The sequence below is a fragment of the Rattus norvegicus genome, chromosome 2 (assembly GCF_036323735.1).
Source record: "Rattus norvegicus strain BN/NHsdMcwi chromosome 2, GRCr8, whole genome shotgun sequence".
Classification (NCBI taxonomy): domain Eukaryota; kingdom Metazoa; phylum Chordata; class Mammalia; order Rodentia; family Muridae; genus Rattus; species Rattus norvegicus.
The window spans coordinates 162,396,541-162,418,543 of record NC_086020.1 but is presented as its reverse complement, the minus strand read 5'-3'; the positions used below and the strand labels follow the sequence as shown (position 1 = coordinate 162,418,543).

Genomic DNA, 22,003 nt, shown 5'->3' with positions numbered 1-22,003 from the left:
AGGCTATCTCTAGCTAGGCTATGGTAATGAAAAAATAGTTCTTTAATTCCATGGCAGGGTGGAGATATGGTCCCATGTTATCCAATTTACAATCTGAATTTTAAAAAGGAATTAGAAAATTAATCAATGCAAGGCAGAATTGTCAGATAACATTTCTTTATATTTTTGATAGTCATACTTAAAATTAGCACCAATGATAATATTTCTGATTGCTTGTAAGACAAAATTTAAACTATTTTATGTATCACTTTGTTAAAAAGTGATCTAAGAAAACATCCTATATTCTGATATATAAGTTACTGGAGGGTCAGTTAGTGCCTATGAACTGAGAGATGATTAGGAAGACTGGGAAAAAGAAAATTAGTACTCTTGCCTTCCTCTCTGCTTTTTCCATTTTTCCCTGAATTGTCAGCCTTGAGTCCTTTATCTGGAGCTTGCATTAATGAATTATCAGTGATATTATGCAACACAGATGGGGATTTACAAATTAGATTTCCTTATAGACATTTTGCTAGGATAGATTTTTCATAACCAGACAGGGTCATTTCTACTAAGAGGTTTTTAGCTCACAAAGCCACACAGCAACTACTTGGTAAAGCTGAGGAAGCATTGCCTGTGAAGCCAGCCAGTATGGTTCAGGGATCAGAGAAGGAAAGGAGAGATTGATAATCAGATTATTAAGCTTTCTCCTAAATCCAGACAGAGCCTATTAGGTTAAGCTGAGGCCTTAACTTCAGGTTGTATCTAAATACAGAGACTAGTTTGATAATTAGGCACAGTATAGAGTAGATGCTTTTACTGGATGGGGCACCTAAGTACAATGGATGTTTTAGTATATGTATGGTTCCACAAAGCAGTCGGTACTTTACATACATCATCCACTTTAATGCTTAACTTCATCTTAGTTGGCAGGCAATATCTTGAGCCAGAAACCTCAAATCTCTGCCTTAGCTCTAGGTTCACTCATCTACTGATATACTAGATATTCCTCCCTGAATTGCAGTATACAGCATGTTCTAACTGAACACATTGTTTAGCCTCCTCTTGTTGGCCACTTTTTTTCTCTCAGATTTTGAACTTTACTTCATGACCACAGGTATAGATCCCCAACATTTTTATTGTATTTTTTTCCTTTAAATTTACAACCCAGTAGTCGCTAAGGCCCTTCCATTTTATAGTCTGACTATTTGGAAATCTGGTCCTGTGAGCACCACAGCTGTATTATTTAGGGCATCATGTCTGCTTGGATGAATGCCATACCACTTTAATTTTCCTTTTCTGTCAACTTCTCAAACCTTAAATAGAATCGTTAAACATCCTGTCTTTATTTTTTTACTACTAGAAATTCCTGTCCTATTTTTAAAATGTAGTTAATATTTATTTCTATTTTAAGAGCTGTTCAAACATCTTCCCTACTAGGACACCCTTTAAAAATTATTACTATTACTATTATTATTATTATTATTTAGTTTTTTAGTTGGCTATTTTCTTTATTTACGTTTCAAATGTTATCTTCTTTCCTGGTCTCCCCTCTGGAAACCCACTATCCCACTCCATTTCTACTGTTTCTATAAAGGTGCTACCCCACCTATCTACCTACTCCCGCCCACCTCTGCCCTGGCATTCCCCTAAAGTGGGGTATCTAGCTTTCACAGGACCAAGGGTCTCTCCTCCCATTGATGTCCTATAAGGCCACCCTCTGCTACATATGAAGTTAGAGCCATGGATTGCTCCATGTGTACTCTTTGGTTGGTGGTTTAGTTCCCGGGAGCTCTAGGGGCTCTCATTGGTTGATATAGTTGTTCTTCCTTTGGTTTGCAAACCCCTTCAGCTCCTACAGTCCTTTATCTAACTCCTCCACTGTGCTCAGTGTAATGACTGACTACAAGCATCTATATCTGTATTTGTCAGGCTCTAGCAGAGTCTTTCAGGAGACAGCTATATCAGATTCCTGTTAGCATGCACTTCTTTTATTATTTTTTTTAATCTTTATTAACTTGAGTATTTCGTATTTACATTTCGATTGTTATTCCCTTTCCCGGTGTCCGGGCCAACATCCTCCTAACCTCTCCCCCCCCTTCTATATGGGTGTTCCCCTCTCCGTCCTCCCCACATTACCGTCCTCCCCCCAACAATCACGTTCACTGGAGGTTCAGTCTTGGCAGGACCAAGGCCTTCCCCTTCCACTGGTGCTCTTACTAGGATATTCATTGCTACCTATGAGGTTGGAGCCCAGGGTCAGTCCATGTATAGTCGTTGGGTAGTGGCTTAGTCCCTGGAAGCTCTGGTTGCTTGGCATTGTTGTACATATGGGGTCTTGAGCCCCTTCAAGCTCTTCCAGTCCTTTCTCTGATTCCTTCAATGGGGGTCCCGTTCTCAGTTCAGTGGTTTGCTGGGGGCATTCGCCTCTGTATTTGCTGTATTCTGGCTGTGTCTCTCAGGAGAGATCTACATTCGGTTCCTGTCAGCCTGCACTTCTTTGCTTCATCCACCTTATCTAATTGGGTGACTGTATATGTATGGGCCACATGTGGGGCAGGCTCTGAATGGGTGTTCCTTCTGTCTCTGTTTTAATCTTTGCCTCCGTATTCCCTGCCAAGGGTATTCTTGATCCCCTTTTAAAGAAGGAGTGAAGCATTTGCATTTTGGTCATCCCTCCTGAGTTTCATGTATCTGTGCATCTAGGGCAATTCAAGCATTTGGGCTAATAGCCACTTATCAATGAGTGCATACCTTGTGTGTTTTTCTGTGATTGGGTTACCTCACTCAGGATGATATTTTCCAGTTCCATCCATTTGCTTATGAATTTCATCAATTCATTGTTTTTGATAGCTGAGTAATATTCCATTGTTTAGATGTACCATATTTTCTGTATCCGTTCCTCTAGGAAGGGCATCTGGGTTCTTTCCAGCTTCTGGCTATTATAAATAAGGCTAGCATGCACTTCGTGACATTAGCAATAGTATCTGGGTTTGGTGACTGAATGTGGAATGGATTCCCCAGGAGTGGTAGTCTCTGGAGGGCCTTTCCTTCAGTCTCTGCTTCACACTTTTTCTCTGTATTTCTTCCTGTGAGTATTTTGTTCCCTCTTCTAAGAAGAGTCTTCCTTTTTCTTGAGCTTCATGTAGTCTGCAAATTGTGTTATTGGTATTCTGAGCTTTTGAGCTAATATCCACTTAACAGTGAGTACATATCATGTGTATTCTTTTGTGATTGGGTTACCTCACTAAGGATATTTTCTAGTTCCATCCATTCACCTATGAATTTCATGAAGTCATTGTTTTTAATAGCTGAGTAGTATTCCATTGTGTAAATGTTCCACATTTTCTGTATCCATTCCTCTGTTGAAGGATATCTGGGTTCTTTCCAGCTTCTGGCTATTATAAATAAGGCTGCTATGAACATAGTGGAGCATGTGTCTTTGTTATATGTTGGAGCATCTTTTGGGTGTATGCCTAGGAGTGGTATAGCTGGGTCCTCAGGAAATACTCTGTCCAATTTTCAGAGGAACTGCCAGACTGATTTCCAGAGTGGTTGTACCAGCTTCCAATCCCACCAACAGTGGAGGAGTGTTCCTTTTTCTCCACATCCTAGCCATCATCTGCTGTCATCTTAGTTTTTGATCTTAGACATTCTGACTGGTGTGAAGTAGAATTTCTCAGTGTTGTTTGCATTTCCCTGATGACTAAAGTGTCAACGTGTATTGTGCATTGGGGCCCCTAGGTACGGTCTCAAATAACCAGGACACAGAGGATGCAGAGCAAAGGCAGAAGCTACTGCATGCAGCTGCAAGCTTTATTAATCCTTATATAGACATGAATATGCATTACCTCAATTTCCCTTTTTGCAAGATATCATAAGATTGTTATTCCCATGATACCAGGAATAACTGAGACTAAACAAAGAAATAAGACTAAACAAAGTCTTCTTCTTAAAATATTTATACAACAAATCACCCCTCTTATTATTATCAAAATATACTTGCCATAACCAAGAGAGCATGAAAGCCACTTGCACAGAAACAGGACACAGTGAAACATAGTTTAAGGCCAAGTGAGAAAAACATTTTCTTCTCAAGGGCGCATTCCAACTTGTACTTGCACCTGTCACCAGTTCTTACTTGATCCTGCCTGGGAGCTGCATCTCTACGTCTCCACAACTAAGGATGTTGAACATTTATTTAGGTGCTTCTTGGCCTTCAATATTTCTCAGTTGAGAAATCTTTGTTTAGCTCTATGCCCCATTTTTAAATCAGGTTATTTGATTCTCTTGAGTTCTTTGTGTATATTGGATATTAGCCCTCTGTTGAATTTAGGATTGGTAAAGATCTTTTCCTAATCTGTTGGTTGCTTTTTTGTCCTATTGACAGTGTCCTTTACCTTACAGCTTTGCAATTTTATGAGGTCCCATTATTATTATTATTATTATTATTATTATTATTATTATTAATAGTAGTAGTAGTAGTAGTAATAGTAGTAGTAGTAGTAGTAGTAGTAGTAGTAGTAGTAGTAGTAGTAGTAGTATTGTTTTATTCACTTTATATCCCATTCAATGTGTGCCTCCTGGTTACCTTCTCCCACACTCCTTCCCCCATCTCCCTTTCCCTTCTTTTTTGAGTGGGTGGGGGCTCCCTTGAATCAGGATCAGGTGTAGGGAGTGATAGGAGGGACAGCTAGATGGCAATGGAAATGACATTTGTTTTTACAACAAGAATAAAGGAAATATGTTCGGCCTTTGTGCACATTATTCTTTTGTATTTTGTTCAACCCACAAATATTTATTCCTATGTTGTATGTATAGTGTTTCTTAATTATATCCATTTGATTAGCTATATATTTGAATATAAAGCTAAGTTGTACAGATATTAACTTATATGTGATATTTCTAATATATAAGCCTAATCTGATATTCATAATATACTTAAAAAGTATTTGTAAAATATTTACAAAAATATTTATTGAATGAGTTAACATTCAATATTTATTGAATGAGTTAATAAAATGACTTTTATTTGTCAGATATAATTTTCATCTCAAAGACTTACTGGGGAATAAGCTCATCCTTTCTAGCTCTTTTTGAACTCTGGCTGATTGGGTCAACTCAGTTATTCTGTCTCAAACTTCTCTTCAAGTTGACTAATTCAGTTTGACCTCTCACAGTTTGTGACTGAATTTCTCTGCTTGACCTCATATTAACTTTGACAATATGTTCTAATCTTTTGTCTCCTCATTCTCTGGCTTGTTCTGTCTTTGCCTTCATTCTGGCTCTGTAAAATTGTCCTGGCAATACTGCCTCTTTGCTCTCCCTCTGGCTGTTCTCTCTGTTTCCCTTAAGTAGCTTTTCTGTTCTATCTTTCTCCAATTCTTTCTCTCTTCATCAATTGGATCTTACTTTCAAATATAGCTGTTTCCTGCTACAAATTAATTTTACCTTCATTGTTTGGGATTAAAGGTATGTACTGAGGGCATCTCTGTATTCCAATCTGAGGGATTAAAAGGGTAACATTCCAACTAGATTACAAGACCAAGAATGTCTTTGGTTGTTATTTCTTGCCAGAGAAACCATGTTGCTGGATTAAAATTCCTCTAGAATGGAGAGTTGAATAACACAAGGCATTGCTTGTAAGTGACAACAACTATAGATATTTAAGTCTACTCAATCTTTTGCACTGGAGACAAGTGTTATTTTCTTTTTTGTTTGGAGGAGAAAATTCAGGCTTAAGGAGGTTGACCAACTGTGCAGGTTTATAATTGTAATATGCAGCTGAACTTATCTCATAGTCTACAATCTGTTCTTCACTTTTGAATGAACTATTGGTTAATAGAGCAATAAAAGTATTGTGAGGCACCCCCTACACACATAGACATACATTGTATTATAATTTCCATGATAAAAATGACTGAGAATGTTGTTTATTTCATGGAAAGCTAATGAAATAGGTTCAAACATATGACGAAACATAAAAATACTTGTCATTGATTTAACAGAATCCTGAAGATTTATTTAAATATATTCCCCCTTTCATCTTCATAATGTTTATAAGCTATGCCTAGATAGTAATGACTGAGTTAGAATATAGAACATGTTGATTGCAAAGAAGCATGATTCTTATTGTCAATATATCACATCTGATTTGAAAATTTACAATATACAAGACAGGCAGTGGTAAAAAATATTGTAAACACTGTCCCAAGTAAAGGGAGTTAGATAGCTACTCAGATTTAGTAGGAACACAATAATTCTTATCATTCTATCATAATGTAGAAACCCAAATGCAAAATTGATAGAAATAAATTTATAGTTATTTTAAGTAAAATATACTAAGAAAAATGAATTGATAGAAAGTTAGGTCAAAATTATTTTCTTGCATCCTTGGTCCTATTTGAGTGGTAAAATTAAATGAGTAGGTAGTCAGTTAATTTTGTCTGTTCAGTTTAGAATGTGATATGTATAGCTATAGTAACTAATACTTACAATGGTTTAATATCTCAAAATGTCCTAAGTTTATGATCTTCTGTACTCACAGACTATTAAAAATAGGACAGTTTCCCTTCTTCTGTTTGTGTAGAGGAGAAATCTGTGTTTTATATCTAGGTATAATTGAAAAATGAAAGCAGTATGTAGTCATGTTTTCATTATACAGCAGAACATTTAATATCTCTATGCATTATGAAATGGTAACAGTGATGTAAGATAACTATCACCTCACCCATATATAAAGTTTTATTTATTAAGATTTTATTACTATAAAAATTTTATTCACATAAAATGTAAAGATACCTTTCATAAATTTTAAAATAATTCTAAAAATATTTTTGGTAGCTCATCTTTTATAGAACTCTATAAAATATATGTTCAATAAATAGTTGTTTATATAGTTTGATTCCCCCATTTCTCCCAAAGCACTATTCTCTAACTCCATGTGCACCTTCTATATATGATGTTAGAATAAATTAGTTTATTTCGAGTTTAATTTGTTCTTTAATTTTTTTGAAATGAAATGACCTTAAAGATTTGAAGTTTCTGAGGAATAAAACTGACCTAAGAAAAAATATTAAGGTGTTAATAATTGCCTTTCCAAGGGATGATAGCCTAATGAAACTCAATTAATTCCCAGAATAAGAGTCAGAATGGACGAGTCTGAATCTGTGACTTATTTGAAATCTGTTATTTTGCAACTAAGGAGAGGATGTATATATTTGAAATTCAGAGATTTCCTATACCTGATTTTGTGATTTCAATGTCCAAAATTTGACCTCACAGACTTTCAAGAAGTAGGAAAAACAAGAAAAACCAAAACAAATTCTTTTGGAATGGATTTTTTCTGCTTCTGAGATACTCATTATTAATCTAAAAAGCCATGGGTGGATCAAAGGAGAAGTATTAATGAGGCTTAAAATAACTGGACCAATAGCATATGAGCAATCAATCCCTGAAGGACCAGATCATTGATAGTGTTCTTTTCATAATCAGCTTATTTTCTTTCCAATGTGGCATAATGACTCAGGGCATACTCTCAGGACCTATGAAAGAAGGAACAGAGCTGGTAAACATTTTCAATGCCAAAGAACAAGTCTATCTGACTCCTAATGACCTGAAAACTAGATCTTTCTGAAACTTAATTTTGTTCTTGGCAAAGTCCAAACTCAAAAGAGAGTAGTCTTTGATATGGAAAAGGTGGGAACTGATTGTGAATTCTTGGGATATTTTAAGGATCCCTGTAATTTCAAATCAAAATTTCAGGTTAGCTTTTAAGAGAAAGGTGCCAGGTAATTAGCATTTCAGTGTTTTGACATTAAAGGTCAAATGTCAAAGGACTACTTTTTGTAGCATATTATGAAATGCATTCCATGCCTTGAGTGGTATGTACTGAATAAAACTATTTATCATTTAATGAGAGAATGTTGAGAAAAAGACATTCGACACTGAAATTTGGCTTACATAACAGATAGAAGATTGACCTGTGTTTCTCACACCCACTCCGTACTCACGTTTTCCTTAAGCTACTAGTAAATTTAGAAATATCCATATTATGTTAGTAAGGTGAATTTTAGAACTTTGTATTTTATAATTATACCATGTTTCTAAAGTGCAATTAATGATACTCATATTAAAATTATTATTTTTTTAAAATGGAGGAATAATTCTTAAAGTGTTTTTGGTGGATATTTTTATACATTGTCTGCTATGTATGAATTATCCTGGCATTGACGATGAAAGTGGAAAAGTTCCTATTTTGATAAGACTTTCTTTCTTTCTTCCTACCTTTCTTTATTCCTTCCTTCCTTTCCACCTTTCTTTCTTTCTTTCTTTCCTTTTCCTTCCTTTCTTTCTTCCTTCCTTCCTTCCTTCCTTTCTTCTTTCTTTCTTTCTTTCTTTCTTTCTTTCTTTCTTTCTTTCCTTAATGTGGCAGTAAAACAGACAAACAAACCAATAACAAAAAGAGACAAACAAAGAAGTGTAGAACACAATGTCACAAAGTGATGAATGTTACCAAAGAAAATGAGGCACAAGAAGGGATGAGAGACTCCAGGGAGAATCCTAAGGGGAAACAGTTATAGAAGCTCAAGAAATAAAGATCCCAATCTCTGTTTCTTTGTACTTATAACCTAACTTGGGATCTTTGACTTATACTCTTTTTTAAATTAATTATTATTTTATTTATTTACATCATAAATGTTGCCCCATACTGGTCCCCTCTCCTAGAGATCATTACCCTATCCTTCTCCCCTTTGCCTCTGAGAGCCCCCTCCAAGTTTCCCCCTTCTCTGTGCCATCAGGAACCTATAGGATTAGGCACACTCTCTCCTACTGGGACCAGACAAGGCAGTTAGTCCTCTGTTTGCCAAGGGCTTTGGACCAGCCTGTGTATGCTTTTTAGTTGGTGACTTAGTTTCTGGGAGTTCCCCAGGATCTTGGTTAATTGACACTGTTGGTCTTCCTATGGGATTGTCACCCTCTTCAGTTCCTCAGTCCTTCCCCTAACTCTTACATAGGGGTGTGGCCTCAGTACAATGGTTAGCTGAAGTATCTTCTCAGTCAGCTTCTGGTAGAGCCTCTTAGGGATTAGCCATGCTAGGCTCCTGTCTGTAAGCACAGCATAGCATCAGTAACAGTGTCAGAGTTTGGTGCCTACCCCTTGGATGGTTCCAAAGTTGGGCCTGTCATTGGTCAGCAATTCCTTCAATGTCTGTTCTATTTTTGTCCCTGTATTTGTTTTAATACAGAAATAATTTGGGGTCAAAAATTTTGAAGATAGGTTGGAGTCCCCATCCCTCCACTGGGAGCCCTGGCATGTAGAAAAATGCAAACTTATGCATATTCATCACTTTGTACAAAGCTCAAATCTTAGCAGATTAAGAACTTCAACATAAAACTAGACACACTGAAAATAATATCTGAGATACATAGTGTCAATCTAATTAGTGAAAGCGAGTAATTCAAGAAGTCAGAAAGAAATTATTTCTTATAGTAATAACTATTCCAATGAGAAATATAGTTCTTTATGCTAGATCTTATAGAAGCTTCGTGGAATATGAATGGCTTCAGAAGATGGCGCATGACATACATAAATATAGGGCTCCCATAGAAAAATAGAACATACATCCAGAAATGTCTGAAGCGCTTAGAGAACACAAAGAATACAGTTTAGGCAAGGCAATGTGCTTTATAGTAACCTAGTTCTGAATAGGCCTAACATTTATAAACATTCCTATAAAATAGTAAATTTGAAACCTTCTAATCTATTTGTACAATTCAGGTGAACATAATATTTAATGGTATTATACAATCTCTATTTTAATGAAATAACATTTTCTAATGTACAAAGAATATGTACTTTATTGTATGTCAAGATTTCAGTGAGAATTATATATTGTTAGCAGACAATGGTAGAAGAATTGGGAGAAATAATTCCTTAGAAGGAGATTAAATCCATATATCATTGAATATTGAAAACATGTATACACATTTGAATTTTGTCATTTAGGAAATGAAATTCCAGAAAATATTTTTAAGCAAGGTGTCAGCTCAGTTTTTCATTATTCTGTCTCTTCTCTTTATTGTGTTTCCTTTTCCATGACTTACATGTCTGTTGTTGTCTATAGTAAATATCAGCCCTCAAGTGGACCTCTGTGATTTGTCTGCTAGACTTCCAGGGCAGTTAGTCAGTGCTGCTTTAGCACTTATCGTGTTTCACTTATTCTTTTATTTGTTTTGGGTCCTTTGTTCTAAATGTTTAAGGAATCATGTAGAGAAGCATTATTTGCTTAAGAATAAGAGTATATTGGGGTTGGATATTTAGCTCAGTGCTAGAGCGCTTGCCTACCTGGGCTCGGTCCTCAGCTCTAAAAAAAAAAAAAAAAGAATAAGGATATATTAAAAGCTCCAGAATATACAGGTAAGTCTAGTATAGGATGAAAAATTCATCTTGAAAGAGTAGACTTAACAACAATGAGATAAGGGCCTCTTAAAATTGTTGACCAGTGGGGCGGAGAACTCTACTAGGAAACTGAGTGACTGTTTAAAGTGGAAGTGTCATGGGTCGATAATGTAAAAACATGTATTTGTGATGAGAGAAAGAAATGGCATGTTGGAAGCTGTGATGCTGGCCTGTGAACCAAATTACAAAAAATCAGAATAGAGTATGGAAAGAAGCTGGCAAAATTGGCTTTTTTGTGTGAAGATATTTTAGCAATGGCAGAATTGTATGTATAGAACTACCAACTGGCAAATGAAAACCATCCAGTCCTGGTAAGTATGGATGAAGTTCAGACAAAGGCCGTCTGTATGGAAGTAATATTGGAATCCGTGCTGGTACATGGAATCTCTGAACCTAGAGAAGGAGAACAATGGCAATAAAGGATACTTAGCTCAAAGGGTGAAAAAAGAAGGGGCAAAAAAATGAAGGCTCAGGAATGGATACTAAAGAGAGCAGGCAGAGAAGCAAGAACTGTGTTCTGTACTATCTGCAGAGTGACCCACAATACCCATTCTCTTTGTTTGGAATAAGCAGCAAAGAATAGATAATTGATAGACAGAAAGGTAGCAAAACATTGTCCAATCCAGTGCTCAAAACATCTAGCACAAGTGGACCAGAGAGTTTGAAGCAATCAGCTGGAGTTCTTCTCAATTTAACATTTTCTCCATGGGTAAGCTTCTCATGACTGAATCCATTCCAAATGTGGGGATTTTATATAATGGTATAAAAATAGAAATATCTACTGAAAATGATTTACTGTCTACCTGTTTTCACTCTTGGGCTAGTTTCCAGTCATTTTCCCACCCACCCCCCCCTCTTCACAGAGTTTGCAGGAGAGTGGCCCATCCAGAGACAAAGGATACTTTCAGACAAAGATGCTGGGGTCTGGAAGTTGAGAGGGTGGATCCTGTTTCCAGAGCCAGCTCTTCAGCAAATGCAAACAATATATGACAATTTACCAATGTGATTTATTTTAGATATTGAAAGCAAGAGTTTCTAGGAGGAGAAGAAAACTTCTTGCTCACAAATAAACACTAATATTGGTATAGTAGTCAACTGGGTGAAGAAGCACAGTGTCAGTAAGATAAGGAAGAGTAGCAGTAAAGACTCAAGCTAGGGTAACTGATGGTCATTTGAACGGAGATTAGCCATAGAAGGAAGGTGAGAGTTGTGTATGGGTTGGTCACCAGAGAAGAGATAAAGCAGTGCTCACTCTCCCATAAACTACTATCTATATTTCTTCATTCCCTCCAAGGTCAGATTGTCCACTCATCTCCATCCTGGTCTACACTCAAGTCAGTAGTACTACATGGTTGGCTGTTCTAAAGTTGTTATTTCTGTATTTTCCAGGTGCCATACTTACTGGGGATGGGATTTTTCACAAATGATAGCTCTTAACGATACAGTGGACTGTAGGATAATAGACTCCATGGCTACCATAATTCTGGAAAATACTCTAAGGAATGATTACATGTTACACACCCAACAAAGAAGCTCTGCTGAAAGAAATCATTTCAGTACCAAACAATATTTGTTCATAGACCTAGCCTGGTTTTTATTATTACTGCCATAGAACTCTTAAATGGTTTCATATGAGGAAATTTTTGTTTTGGGGTCTTGGAAATAGATAATTAATCTGATAAATGGATGTATCCTTGGTTTCAGTAGTTACAAAAGGATAATTGACTTCCCACATTAAGCATTTATAATTTATTAGAGGTTCAGTGGGAGAGTTTTAAAGAAACTTCCGTGGGAAGCTTACTTTATTATGGATGACAAGTGGCAATAAAATTTTGGGCGGTAGTATTTTAGACTTTTCAAATTGAGCCATTGAAGTGGATAATGGCTACCTAATGTCAGTACTGATTTTAGATTTGCAGCTAAATTCTATATCATTTTTACAGAGCGGTTACTGTATTTCGACCTCACAACTTTAATCAGTTTTTCATCCAGTCTGAAGAGTGGAAAGGGGGAGTCCGTCACCAAGATGACATCTTGTGTGCTGCATTTTTACCCCCGCAAACTCTTGCTACAGGTAAATTGAGCTTTCACAGGACAATGGTTTAGAGACCGTTTGGTTGAATTTGGGTAAATTTTGAGAAAAGACTTTTCTCAATTGAAAATAAATGAATGGATTTCCCAAGGAAGCAATCTTATAGCTCCTTTAATTTCTTACTTCAATTGCAGTTAAGACTATCAGCCTCTGTGCTGTATCAGTAGTTTCACACCCTGGTCCTGCTTCTTATCTGCTCTGTGATATTGTGGTGATGTTGTGGCATAATTTAAATTTTAAACCATAGTTCTTTCTACCTAAGAAATTTTTGGGTATGTTTTTGTTTTAATGAAGAGATAGCCAGTGTAATATTTTAACTTAGTACTTAATATATAATAAACTCATTAGTAAACACTAACTTCTGATTGTATTGTTCATTTTTTAAAGAGAAGTTTTATAACTTTTAAGTAAGAATCATACTTTAGGGTTATGCAAATGCTTCTAAATTGGAACATCTTAACTGTCTTCCATATCTACCTCAAATGGCATGTTAACTTTTCATAGGTATGTAATGGAACAAATTACCTCTTTGGCATAGTGTAACTCATGACTTTGTATAGGAAGAACTATAGGACTGAAGAAAACATTTCACAAAGAATTTGGATGAAAGAAATGCAAAGAACTCTCATGCACACACAAATAGTGTAGGAACAGAAGTCTAAGGGTAATTTATACTTTCTCAATCTCTGCCTAGTGCTTAGCACCACTCTAAATATTTTTAATTCTTCAAATAACCCCATAAGTAAGTATGACTCTTAACCCAGTTTTATTGATGAAGGAATTTGGGAATCAAGCTGAGTTAAATATCACGTGTAAGGCTACATAGCAGATAATTGTCAGAAGCTGGATTTGGACTCAGCTTGTTTAACTTCAGTGCCTTTATTCTGAATGATTTATTATAGTAAAATAAGAGAGATAAGTGGATCATATCCACCAACTCTGTGGGTTACTTTATAAATATTGAAATTTCACAGTTAATAAAGTACCGGGTATCATTATAATTTATGTCTCCAAAAATAGATACTACCTTCTATTTATCAGATTTTACATAATACACATTTGTAACGGCTTCCTTTTGTTTCTATTGCCCCACCTTTCATATAATTTTCTGTTCTTTGCCTTGGCTCCTACAGGGAGCTATGATGGAGAGATTGTTCTGTGGAATAACAATACAGAAAATGCACACCATGTTCTTCACCCTGGTTACCAGAGGCAGCTAGCATCCATGCTAGGTGAGTACAAGTTTGAAACTGAAATCTTGTGTTTTGTAGCACAGTAGGCCCGGATGTTTATGTATGCACCTGATTCTGTGTACACCTATCATATAGACGACAGGCTGAAAACTCTAAGGCTTAGTGATGGTCTTATCACAGTGATTAAGAAGAACACCAAGACTGATTTGACTTTGAAAATTATCCACGGACCTCCACTTTTTGTCTTTATGCCATGTCAGTATTTCTGTATTACTAACACCAGGGAGCAGGAGTCTCATTTCCATCTAATTTAGATTTAGCCAATAAAACTTCCAGAATTGCCTTTGAGTGATCTTATGTATCCTTTAGTAGGAAAATGGGAACTATGTTCACTTGATTGACTCTTCACCCTCAGTCTGGGGCTTATATTAAATATTATGCCACCTGCATATCATAAATTATTCCTTACTTTAGAAACCTGAAAGGAGCATTAGACAGGAGTTTATTACATTTTATCCGCTTTAGCAGAGGGCATGAATATTTTATACTTAAGTGTTTCCACAATTGTCTTTCATATTTTATTTTAGCTTGTTTAGAAACTAAGGCTTTTCCTCTAGATTAACTTCTTTAGATAATGGTTATGACATTTCCTATGGTTGAGCTATTTCCTACTGTCTCAATGAGGTAATCTCACAGAGAATAAATTTAAAGTACCTGCCTTTGGGATGTATTGTGTGTGTGTGTGTGTGTGTGTGTGTGTGTGTGTGTGTGTAGCTGAAGAGTGATTTATCGGGAGTATGAAAACCAATTTAAAAATGTAAGATTTTGAGGGATTATCTGACTGCAGATACAAGGCTTTGAGTCGCCTTATGTACAAAGAACTAGCCATTAATATTTATCTCAATATTCCAAGGATCTGGTATAATTCTACGTCTTTCCCTCCCCTTGACTTTAAGGGAGTACTACCTATATTTAGAGCATTCTACCTATGGCTCTACATTGCATACACAGAGAAAGAAGACATAACGAACAATACTTATTTGGGTTATTTTTCTGTTAGTGCAATAAAACTCCAAGGACAGAGACAAATTATAGAAGGAGTTTATGTACATTTGTGATTCTGGAGGACAAAAGTACAGAAGTGCAGAGAGGAGGTCTGTGATGGGAACATGAATCCGAGCACTCATGTTTTAATTTGCAAACACGAAATGGAAAGTGAACTGGGAATGCATGTGGCTTTTCAACCTCAAAGTCTGCCTCCAGTGACATACTTAATCCAGCAAGGCCACACTATACCCAAATAGCATTATCAACTGGGAATCAAGTATTTAAACATCAGAGAGTGTGGATACCATTTTCATTCAAATCACAATAACAAATTTTTAAAAGACATTAAGGATATTATTGTAATTCTCCTCATTTCGCTTCCTATTCCTCCTTCACCTCTTCCTCCTCCTCCTGTGTGTGTGTGTGAGTGTGTGTGTGTGTGTTTGTTACATGTATGTGTATTCAAGAACACATGTATGCATAAGCTAGAGGGGAACATCGGTTGCTATTCCTCATGTAACCTTCTACCTTGGTTTGGTGTTTTGCCTTGTTTTTTTTTTTTTTTGAGAGAATGTCTCTCACTGGACTGGAATTTCTCAAGTAGACTAGGCTGATGGTTGTGAACTCTGGGGATCCATCCATCTTTAACTCATCACCAGCTTTAGGATACAAGTACACATTATATTGCCCCTTTACAGATGGGACTCTGGTGCTCCTAACTGTGTGGCAAACTTATTACCAGCAAACTTACCACCCTACACTGGACATTACCATAATTTTCATTTTGAAAGTTTGGTTTTTTTCCTTTTTTTCTTTTGTTGCCTTTTTAGTTTACATTTTAAATGTTATCCCCTTTCCCAGTTTCTCCTCCAGAAACCTGCTATCCCATCAGCATTCTGCTTCTATGAGATTTCTTTGTAGGGATTTTATCAAACTATCTGCAAACTATCAATAGAGTTTGACATAAACATTTTAAGTTTTCATCTGTGGTCGGAAGATAATATAAGTGTGTAATTAAACTACCGTTAGGAATGTCCTTTCCAGAGTAACACGCTGATAAATAGAATCATCAAAAATATGATTTACATATACATATGTTTATTCACTTGATTTTCATGTTCGTTAATTACTTGAAAGATTAGCATTAACTAGGATTTCATGCCACGAGAGACACATTTATCTTGAACATATAGGGCTGTCTACGACATGAACTAGGGTTATGGTGTGAAGTTCTAATTAATTCATAACAGGAAGTGTGCCTAGCATATGCAAAGCAAAAATGGAAGCAAACAACCTTTCCAGTGGAGGGCGTAGAAGCCTCTTGGCTGATGCAATTTTGATGTGAGACTTGATGGGGAGTAGTGGTTATCTCTCCTGAGGCTGGGATGGAGAAGTCTGTTGTTCAAGCATGCTGATTTGAATAGAAGACAGATCTTTTTACCAAGAGTCCTTGATTTTTCTTCTTCACAGACCTAGAAGCCCAAAAGCTTAATGCTGGCAGAAGCCGTGCAACTCACTGTGTGGCAGACCAGACCAACCAGGCTGCCCTAAATGTCAAGATTGACACAGAAGGTAATAATGCTGTTATGAGACTTTGCTTCCTTGAAGCAAGGAAAACCAATGCAGCCACAGGTAACATATGTGTTTCCATTTTTGCCCTTCTGTATTTGATAAAGAAAGCAATAAAGGAAGTTCAACTTATTTTATTAACTAGGTCCTGTAGTATTTGACTTTGCATAGCTATCAAGCCTGCCCTGGTTTATGAAAGGTCATAGACACTTGGCCCGGAAGCTCAGATGGTGAGGGTGGTAAATAGATCGGCCAAATGATTTATCTGTTGTCTATGTTGAGAGGAGAGTGAAGACAATTGCAACAGCCATTTCATATGGTAAACAAATTTTATCAGTGTTTATGTCATAGTGTTGACAGGTGTTTGGAAAGGGCAGGAAGCATACTTAGATACAGGCTGCAAATCCATGAGTAAATGTACCTACAGGTCTATATGTATCGAAGGAATAATATCTGTGACTGCATTGAAGAGGGACTTCACTGAGGAAGCTGGAGATATGACTCAGTGGGGGAGGTTTGAACTGATTGCCTATCCCATCACAAGGGCTGTGTGGCTCATATTTTCATGTGAATATTGTTTGGAGATATTCAAAGTATTATTGTCACTTGATTTAAATTTCATATAATAGTTCAGAGTCCCATTTACATATTTTTTTATGAAAAGAGACACTAACATTGGTGCTACCCAGAGGTAACTATGGGGTAACTGTTAGTTTATAGAGAAAATAGCAATATTTGAATGCAGCTTACATCTTGCTCCACAAAATATAATCTCAAATTTCCATGTAAATTATATTTTGAGAGTTAATTTTTGTGTGCATAGCCTGAGATCCAGACTTGAGCATTACATGATTGGAAAAAGTAATGGACATATCTGAGCTATAGTTTGTATAATCACTTTTCCACATTGAATTTGCAAATGGAAAACCTGCGTGATATTTATATAAAATTTTCACCATCAATATAAATTTATACCTCTATTTGTTTCAAAACCCTTATGTAACATTTAAGATGAATCTGAAACAGATTATAAAACTATCCATTCTTTAAAGTACACTAATCCACACAATTAAAATTAAAATTACTCTCAATTCCTCATAACTAATTCTTTTTAGTGTTAGATTTCTGGAACGATTCTTCTGAAGCAGATCCGCCATCCCTTCCACCTTAACTATACAGTTTATCACCAACACAAATACAAGACAAATGGAAAGAAATCTATAGAATTACCTGATAATAAATTTCCCACAGAGGAATGTTTTCAAAGAGCACTTTAAGTAAATGGAAAGTGTAAATAGTTCTAGATATTAACAGGAAAAGGGTTCCATATGGGCATACAATAAATATCTGAATAAAAATTTTAAAATGATCTCATAAGTAGAATCCATTGTTTGCTGCTCAATAGAAAAGTCTATATTAGTGCTGTCTTAAGGGCATACTTGCATCTAGACGCCTGTATGAAGGCTGTTCCACCGTGTATACATGTCCAGTGGGAACTTATCATGGAAAGTAAGTTTCATATTTTCAGAATAGTGTCATAATGTTTACGTTAGTATTTTACAAATTTATTCAAAAAATAAATTAATGTTATTTAACTTAATTGCAAACAATATCAAGGTGGCAAATAAGCAAACAAAAACCAAACTTAGTGGAATAGTTTCTATAAATTATTAATGGTCTCCACATATTCTGCTTAATGTTGAAAAATGGTTATCATACAATAAGCACTGTTTTATAATTTAGAAAATCAGATGGTGGTCTGGATAGACTTCAGTGATACTGTCCTCTCTACTCTCAGATGCTCTCACCAGGGAAGCCATTGGAAGAAGCCACTTTGGGGTTTCTGGGCGTATTTACTTAATTAAGTTTCCCCTCTGTAACAGGAGGTGCTAATCTGGTGTCATGTGGAGCATCTGGTTATGTCAGGTTCTGGGATATATTTAAGAAAGTACTTCTGGCTGAATTTTTGGCTCATGCAGGAGTTGGATCCATTGTTATGTCTACTGATAAACTGAATCAATACCTTGCCACTGGAGATCCTGATGGATGCTTGAAAATCTGGAACATAGAGGTAAATGGAAAATATTCTCACAGTATTGTCACTATTTTATTTTTAGCAAGAAAAGTCATAAAAGGTATCTTGTGTTGTGAGTTACATCTTGTCTGTTTTGTAGAGGATGAAAAAAGTGCTTCATTCTGAGTGTTTTAAAGGAATAATTTGAAGCAGAAACTTTTTAACAGTAATACACACACACACACACATACACACAGAGGGGTGAGTTAGACATAAACAGTCGGACACATCTTAAAGGAAACAAATTCTTTTTTTTTTCTTTTTTTTTCGGAGATGGGGACCGAACCCAGGGCCTTGTGCTTGCTAGGCAAGCGCTCTACCACTGAGCTAAATCCCCAACCGCAAGGAAACAAATTCTAAATGGCATGTAGTGTGCTAGTCCTTCAGCTACTTCTAACCAGACTGAGTCAGTTGTTTTAAAAATAACTGATGACTTGCAATTATCTCTAATACACCTCCCCCATTTCCACATCAGGCTTTTAAAACAGTAGCAATCATTATAATTTATTTAAAAGGAAATAGCATTTGAAATGTAAATAAGAAATACTCAATTTGGGGTTGGGGATTTAGCTCAGTGGTAGAGCACTTGCCTAGGAAGCGCAAGGCCCTGGGTTCGGTCCCCAGCTCCGGAAAAAAGAACCAAAAAAAAATACTCAATTTAATAAAAGTGGAAAAAAATTATTTAATATTTGGATTCCTAAAACTTGGGGCATTTCTCTTCATTCAGGAGTATTGTACTAATTCCACTGATAGCAAAGTCACCCAGACTCCAACTTTGCTCAGATCACTTCAGCCTCACGAGGACCGGATAAGCTCCTTGGAGATGTGTGAGTCTGGTGGTCATTTGCTTATTATTTCCTCCTCGGCAGACTGCAGTGTCTGTGTGACTGGACTTTCCAATGCTCCTGCCTTGATCTTTGGTCAGGTATGCAGTTTTTCTTTGCTATTGTCGAATTCACTTGACATTTAGTATAAATTTGGCCTTCTTTCCAAGAATGTCTCCTCTGCTCTTTAAAGCATATGAACTGATGGGCATTTCTGTAGCTGTAACTCTGTAATCACTTTCCCTGGTTACTCCTAGCTGCAACAAGCTTCATGAAGGGAAAGGCACATAAGACATGGAAAGACATTGGGCACTGATGGTATAATATATATATTATAGGATTTTTTAATAGAAAAATCCAGCATCTCATCCCTAGTACTGCAATAGCTCATCAGCTTCAGGTTCCCTCCCCACCACCCTGCAAATATCTCCTGTGGATCACACAGACCATTCCTGCTCACCTTCCTCTCACCATGAGTCACTATATCACAGCCCCTAATGCCAAAAGGTATCTCCTTGTCAACCATAGCCCACTCCAGCCAGCAAGGCAGGTAGGCACCCTGCCAACCTTTTCCCCTCTCTGTGTGTTTCTCTAGACTCAATGCCTCAGGTAGTCCCTAATACTGCAGCAGACGACTAGCTGCAACTTCTCTTCCCTTTGCTTACATCTCCTGTGATTTCACAGACCATCGTCTCCTAATCTCCCTCCCTATAGCCTATTACTATAGTCCATCTTCGCTATAGCCCATCCTCCAGCAGACATTACCTGTGAATACACCAACCGAACAGGCCAGTAAAAGAGGCAAAATACAGCCACCACATGCTCAAAACTCCAGCAAGAAAACAAAAAGTTCAAAGAATAATAAAGACAAACCCAGACATCAACTAGATCTCTAATCATTCCAAACCTAGATGCCCCTACATGCATAAAAGCACAATAATGACCAGGGTGGCATATCTCCCAGCTAGTTTATGATAACAGGCCCTGAATAATCTAACATATCAGAAGCACAAGAAAAAGATGTTAAAGCCAACAATATGAAGATGATAGACATGTTTAAGTAGGGAACAAATAAATTCCTAAAAGAAATCAAGAAAAACATAAAAACTATTAATGGACATAAATAAGTCCTTTAATGAAAGAATAAAAATGATTCGCCTGAAGGAATGAATAAAATAATTCAAGACCTTAAAATGGACATAGGAGCAATAATAGTAATAATAATAATAATATAATAAATCACAAACTGAGAGAATTCTGGAAATGAAAAATTTAGGATTTCAAACAGGAATTGTAGAGACCAGGTTTACCACAGAATATCACAGATGGAAGAGAGAATGTCACGGACTGAAGATATAATAGAAGAAATTAATATGTCAGTCCACAAAAGTTTAAATCTAAAAATTTCTTGACATAAAGCATTCATGAAGTCTGGGACACTATAAAAGAGAACAAACCTAAAAATAACAGAAATAGAAGGAGAGGAATCCAAACTCTAAAGTCTAGAAAATATTTTCAACAAAATCTTGGGAGAAAATTTTCTTAATCTGAAGGAGGACATGCCTATCAAGATAAAAGAAGCATAGAGATCACCAAATAGATTGGAGCAGACAAGGAAGTCCCCTTGCCACATAGTAATGTAAACACAAAAAACATAGAGGACTAAGAAAGAATATTAAAAGCTGCAAAGGTAAAAGGACCGAGTAACTTACAAAAACAGACATATTACAATTACACCTGACTTCTTAATGGAGACTCGAAAAGCCGGAAGGGCCTGGACTGATGTATTAGCCATGCTAAGAGATGATAGATCCCAGCCCAGACTGTTGAGCAGTACTTTCAATCACCTCTCTACTGAATGAAAAGTGGATCAAAGATAGAAATTTTAAAAAGTTTAAGGGCTTTTTAGGATTCAGTGAAAATGAATACAGAACACACATAAACTTAGGGAATACAATGAAAGTGGTGATAAAAGGAAAGTTTGTAGCATAGCACTAAGTGCCTGCATAAGAATGGTGGGTAAATAAATCTTATACTAACAACTTGACAGCACACCAGGAAGCTCTAGAATACGTGTTCTCAGCCTCTGGGTCATGCCAATTGTATTACCGATGGTCTTAGGACCTGAGACACTGCTCAGTCTGCAAAATTACAGTAATGAAGTGTAGTGGCTTGTGTTCTCATGCTAATTATGTCACCCCCAAACTTGTTTCCAGGCTCCTGCACATAGCACTAAAGGAAGCCTGTCCCCAGTTGATTTTTGACCTGTCAATAAAATTATCTACAGCTAATGGCTGGGCAAGGAGATAGAGAAGGGACTTTTAGGATTCTGGGAAGGGACCAAGGAGGGAGGAAGAGGGGATTTTGCCATGATGAGGGTATAGCTGATGGACCACACCGGAAAGATATAAGAAGGAGATACAACTGACATGTAGGTACAGGCCCCAGGAGGGCAGCCCATCAGGGTCCAGGGCAGCAAAGATGAAATGTAGATTTAGTAAGTCTCAACTTAAGAATATCAAAGGGCAGTGTGTGTTAGACACCTAGAGTTATGTAGTAGCCCAGCCCTTGGGCTGCATAAAGCATATTAAAAACAAAGCTGCCTGTGGGCCTTTCATTCTTGAATCCAAAACATTTGGGCGAGTAGCAAAGAGCATGTGTGTACCAGCTGGGGAGGTTAGAGTCCTACTGCTTCAATGAAGTAGCAACAAAAATAAATATATTGTTTGGGATTCCTAAGACTACCTGAAATACATGTCTTCT

General features: G+C 36.6%; 1 protein-coding gene across 2 annotated transcripts in view; it reads left to right on the top strand.

The window, feature by feature from the left end:
- Window positions 1-22,003, top strand: part of Wdr49 (WD repeat domain 49) — a 214,088-nt gene that overhangs the window by 144,574 nt on the left and 47,511 nt on the right. For both annotated transcript variants that reach the window (XM_039103711.2, XM_039103712.2), the window contains exons 11-15: window positions 12,385-12,515; window positions 13,667-13,765; window positions 16,244-16,405; window positions 18,226-18,413; window positions 19,144-19,341. In XM_039103711.2, the coding sequence (XP_038959639.1) occupies window positions 12,385-12,515; window positions 13,667-13,765; window positions 16,244-16,405; window positions 18,226-18,413; window positions 19,144-19,341 (778 nt within the window). The remainder of the gene's footprint in view (window positions 1-12,384; window positions 12,516-13,666; window positions 13,766-16,243; window positions 16,406-18,225; window positions 18,414-19,143; window positions 19,342-22,003) is intronic.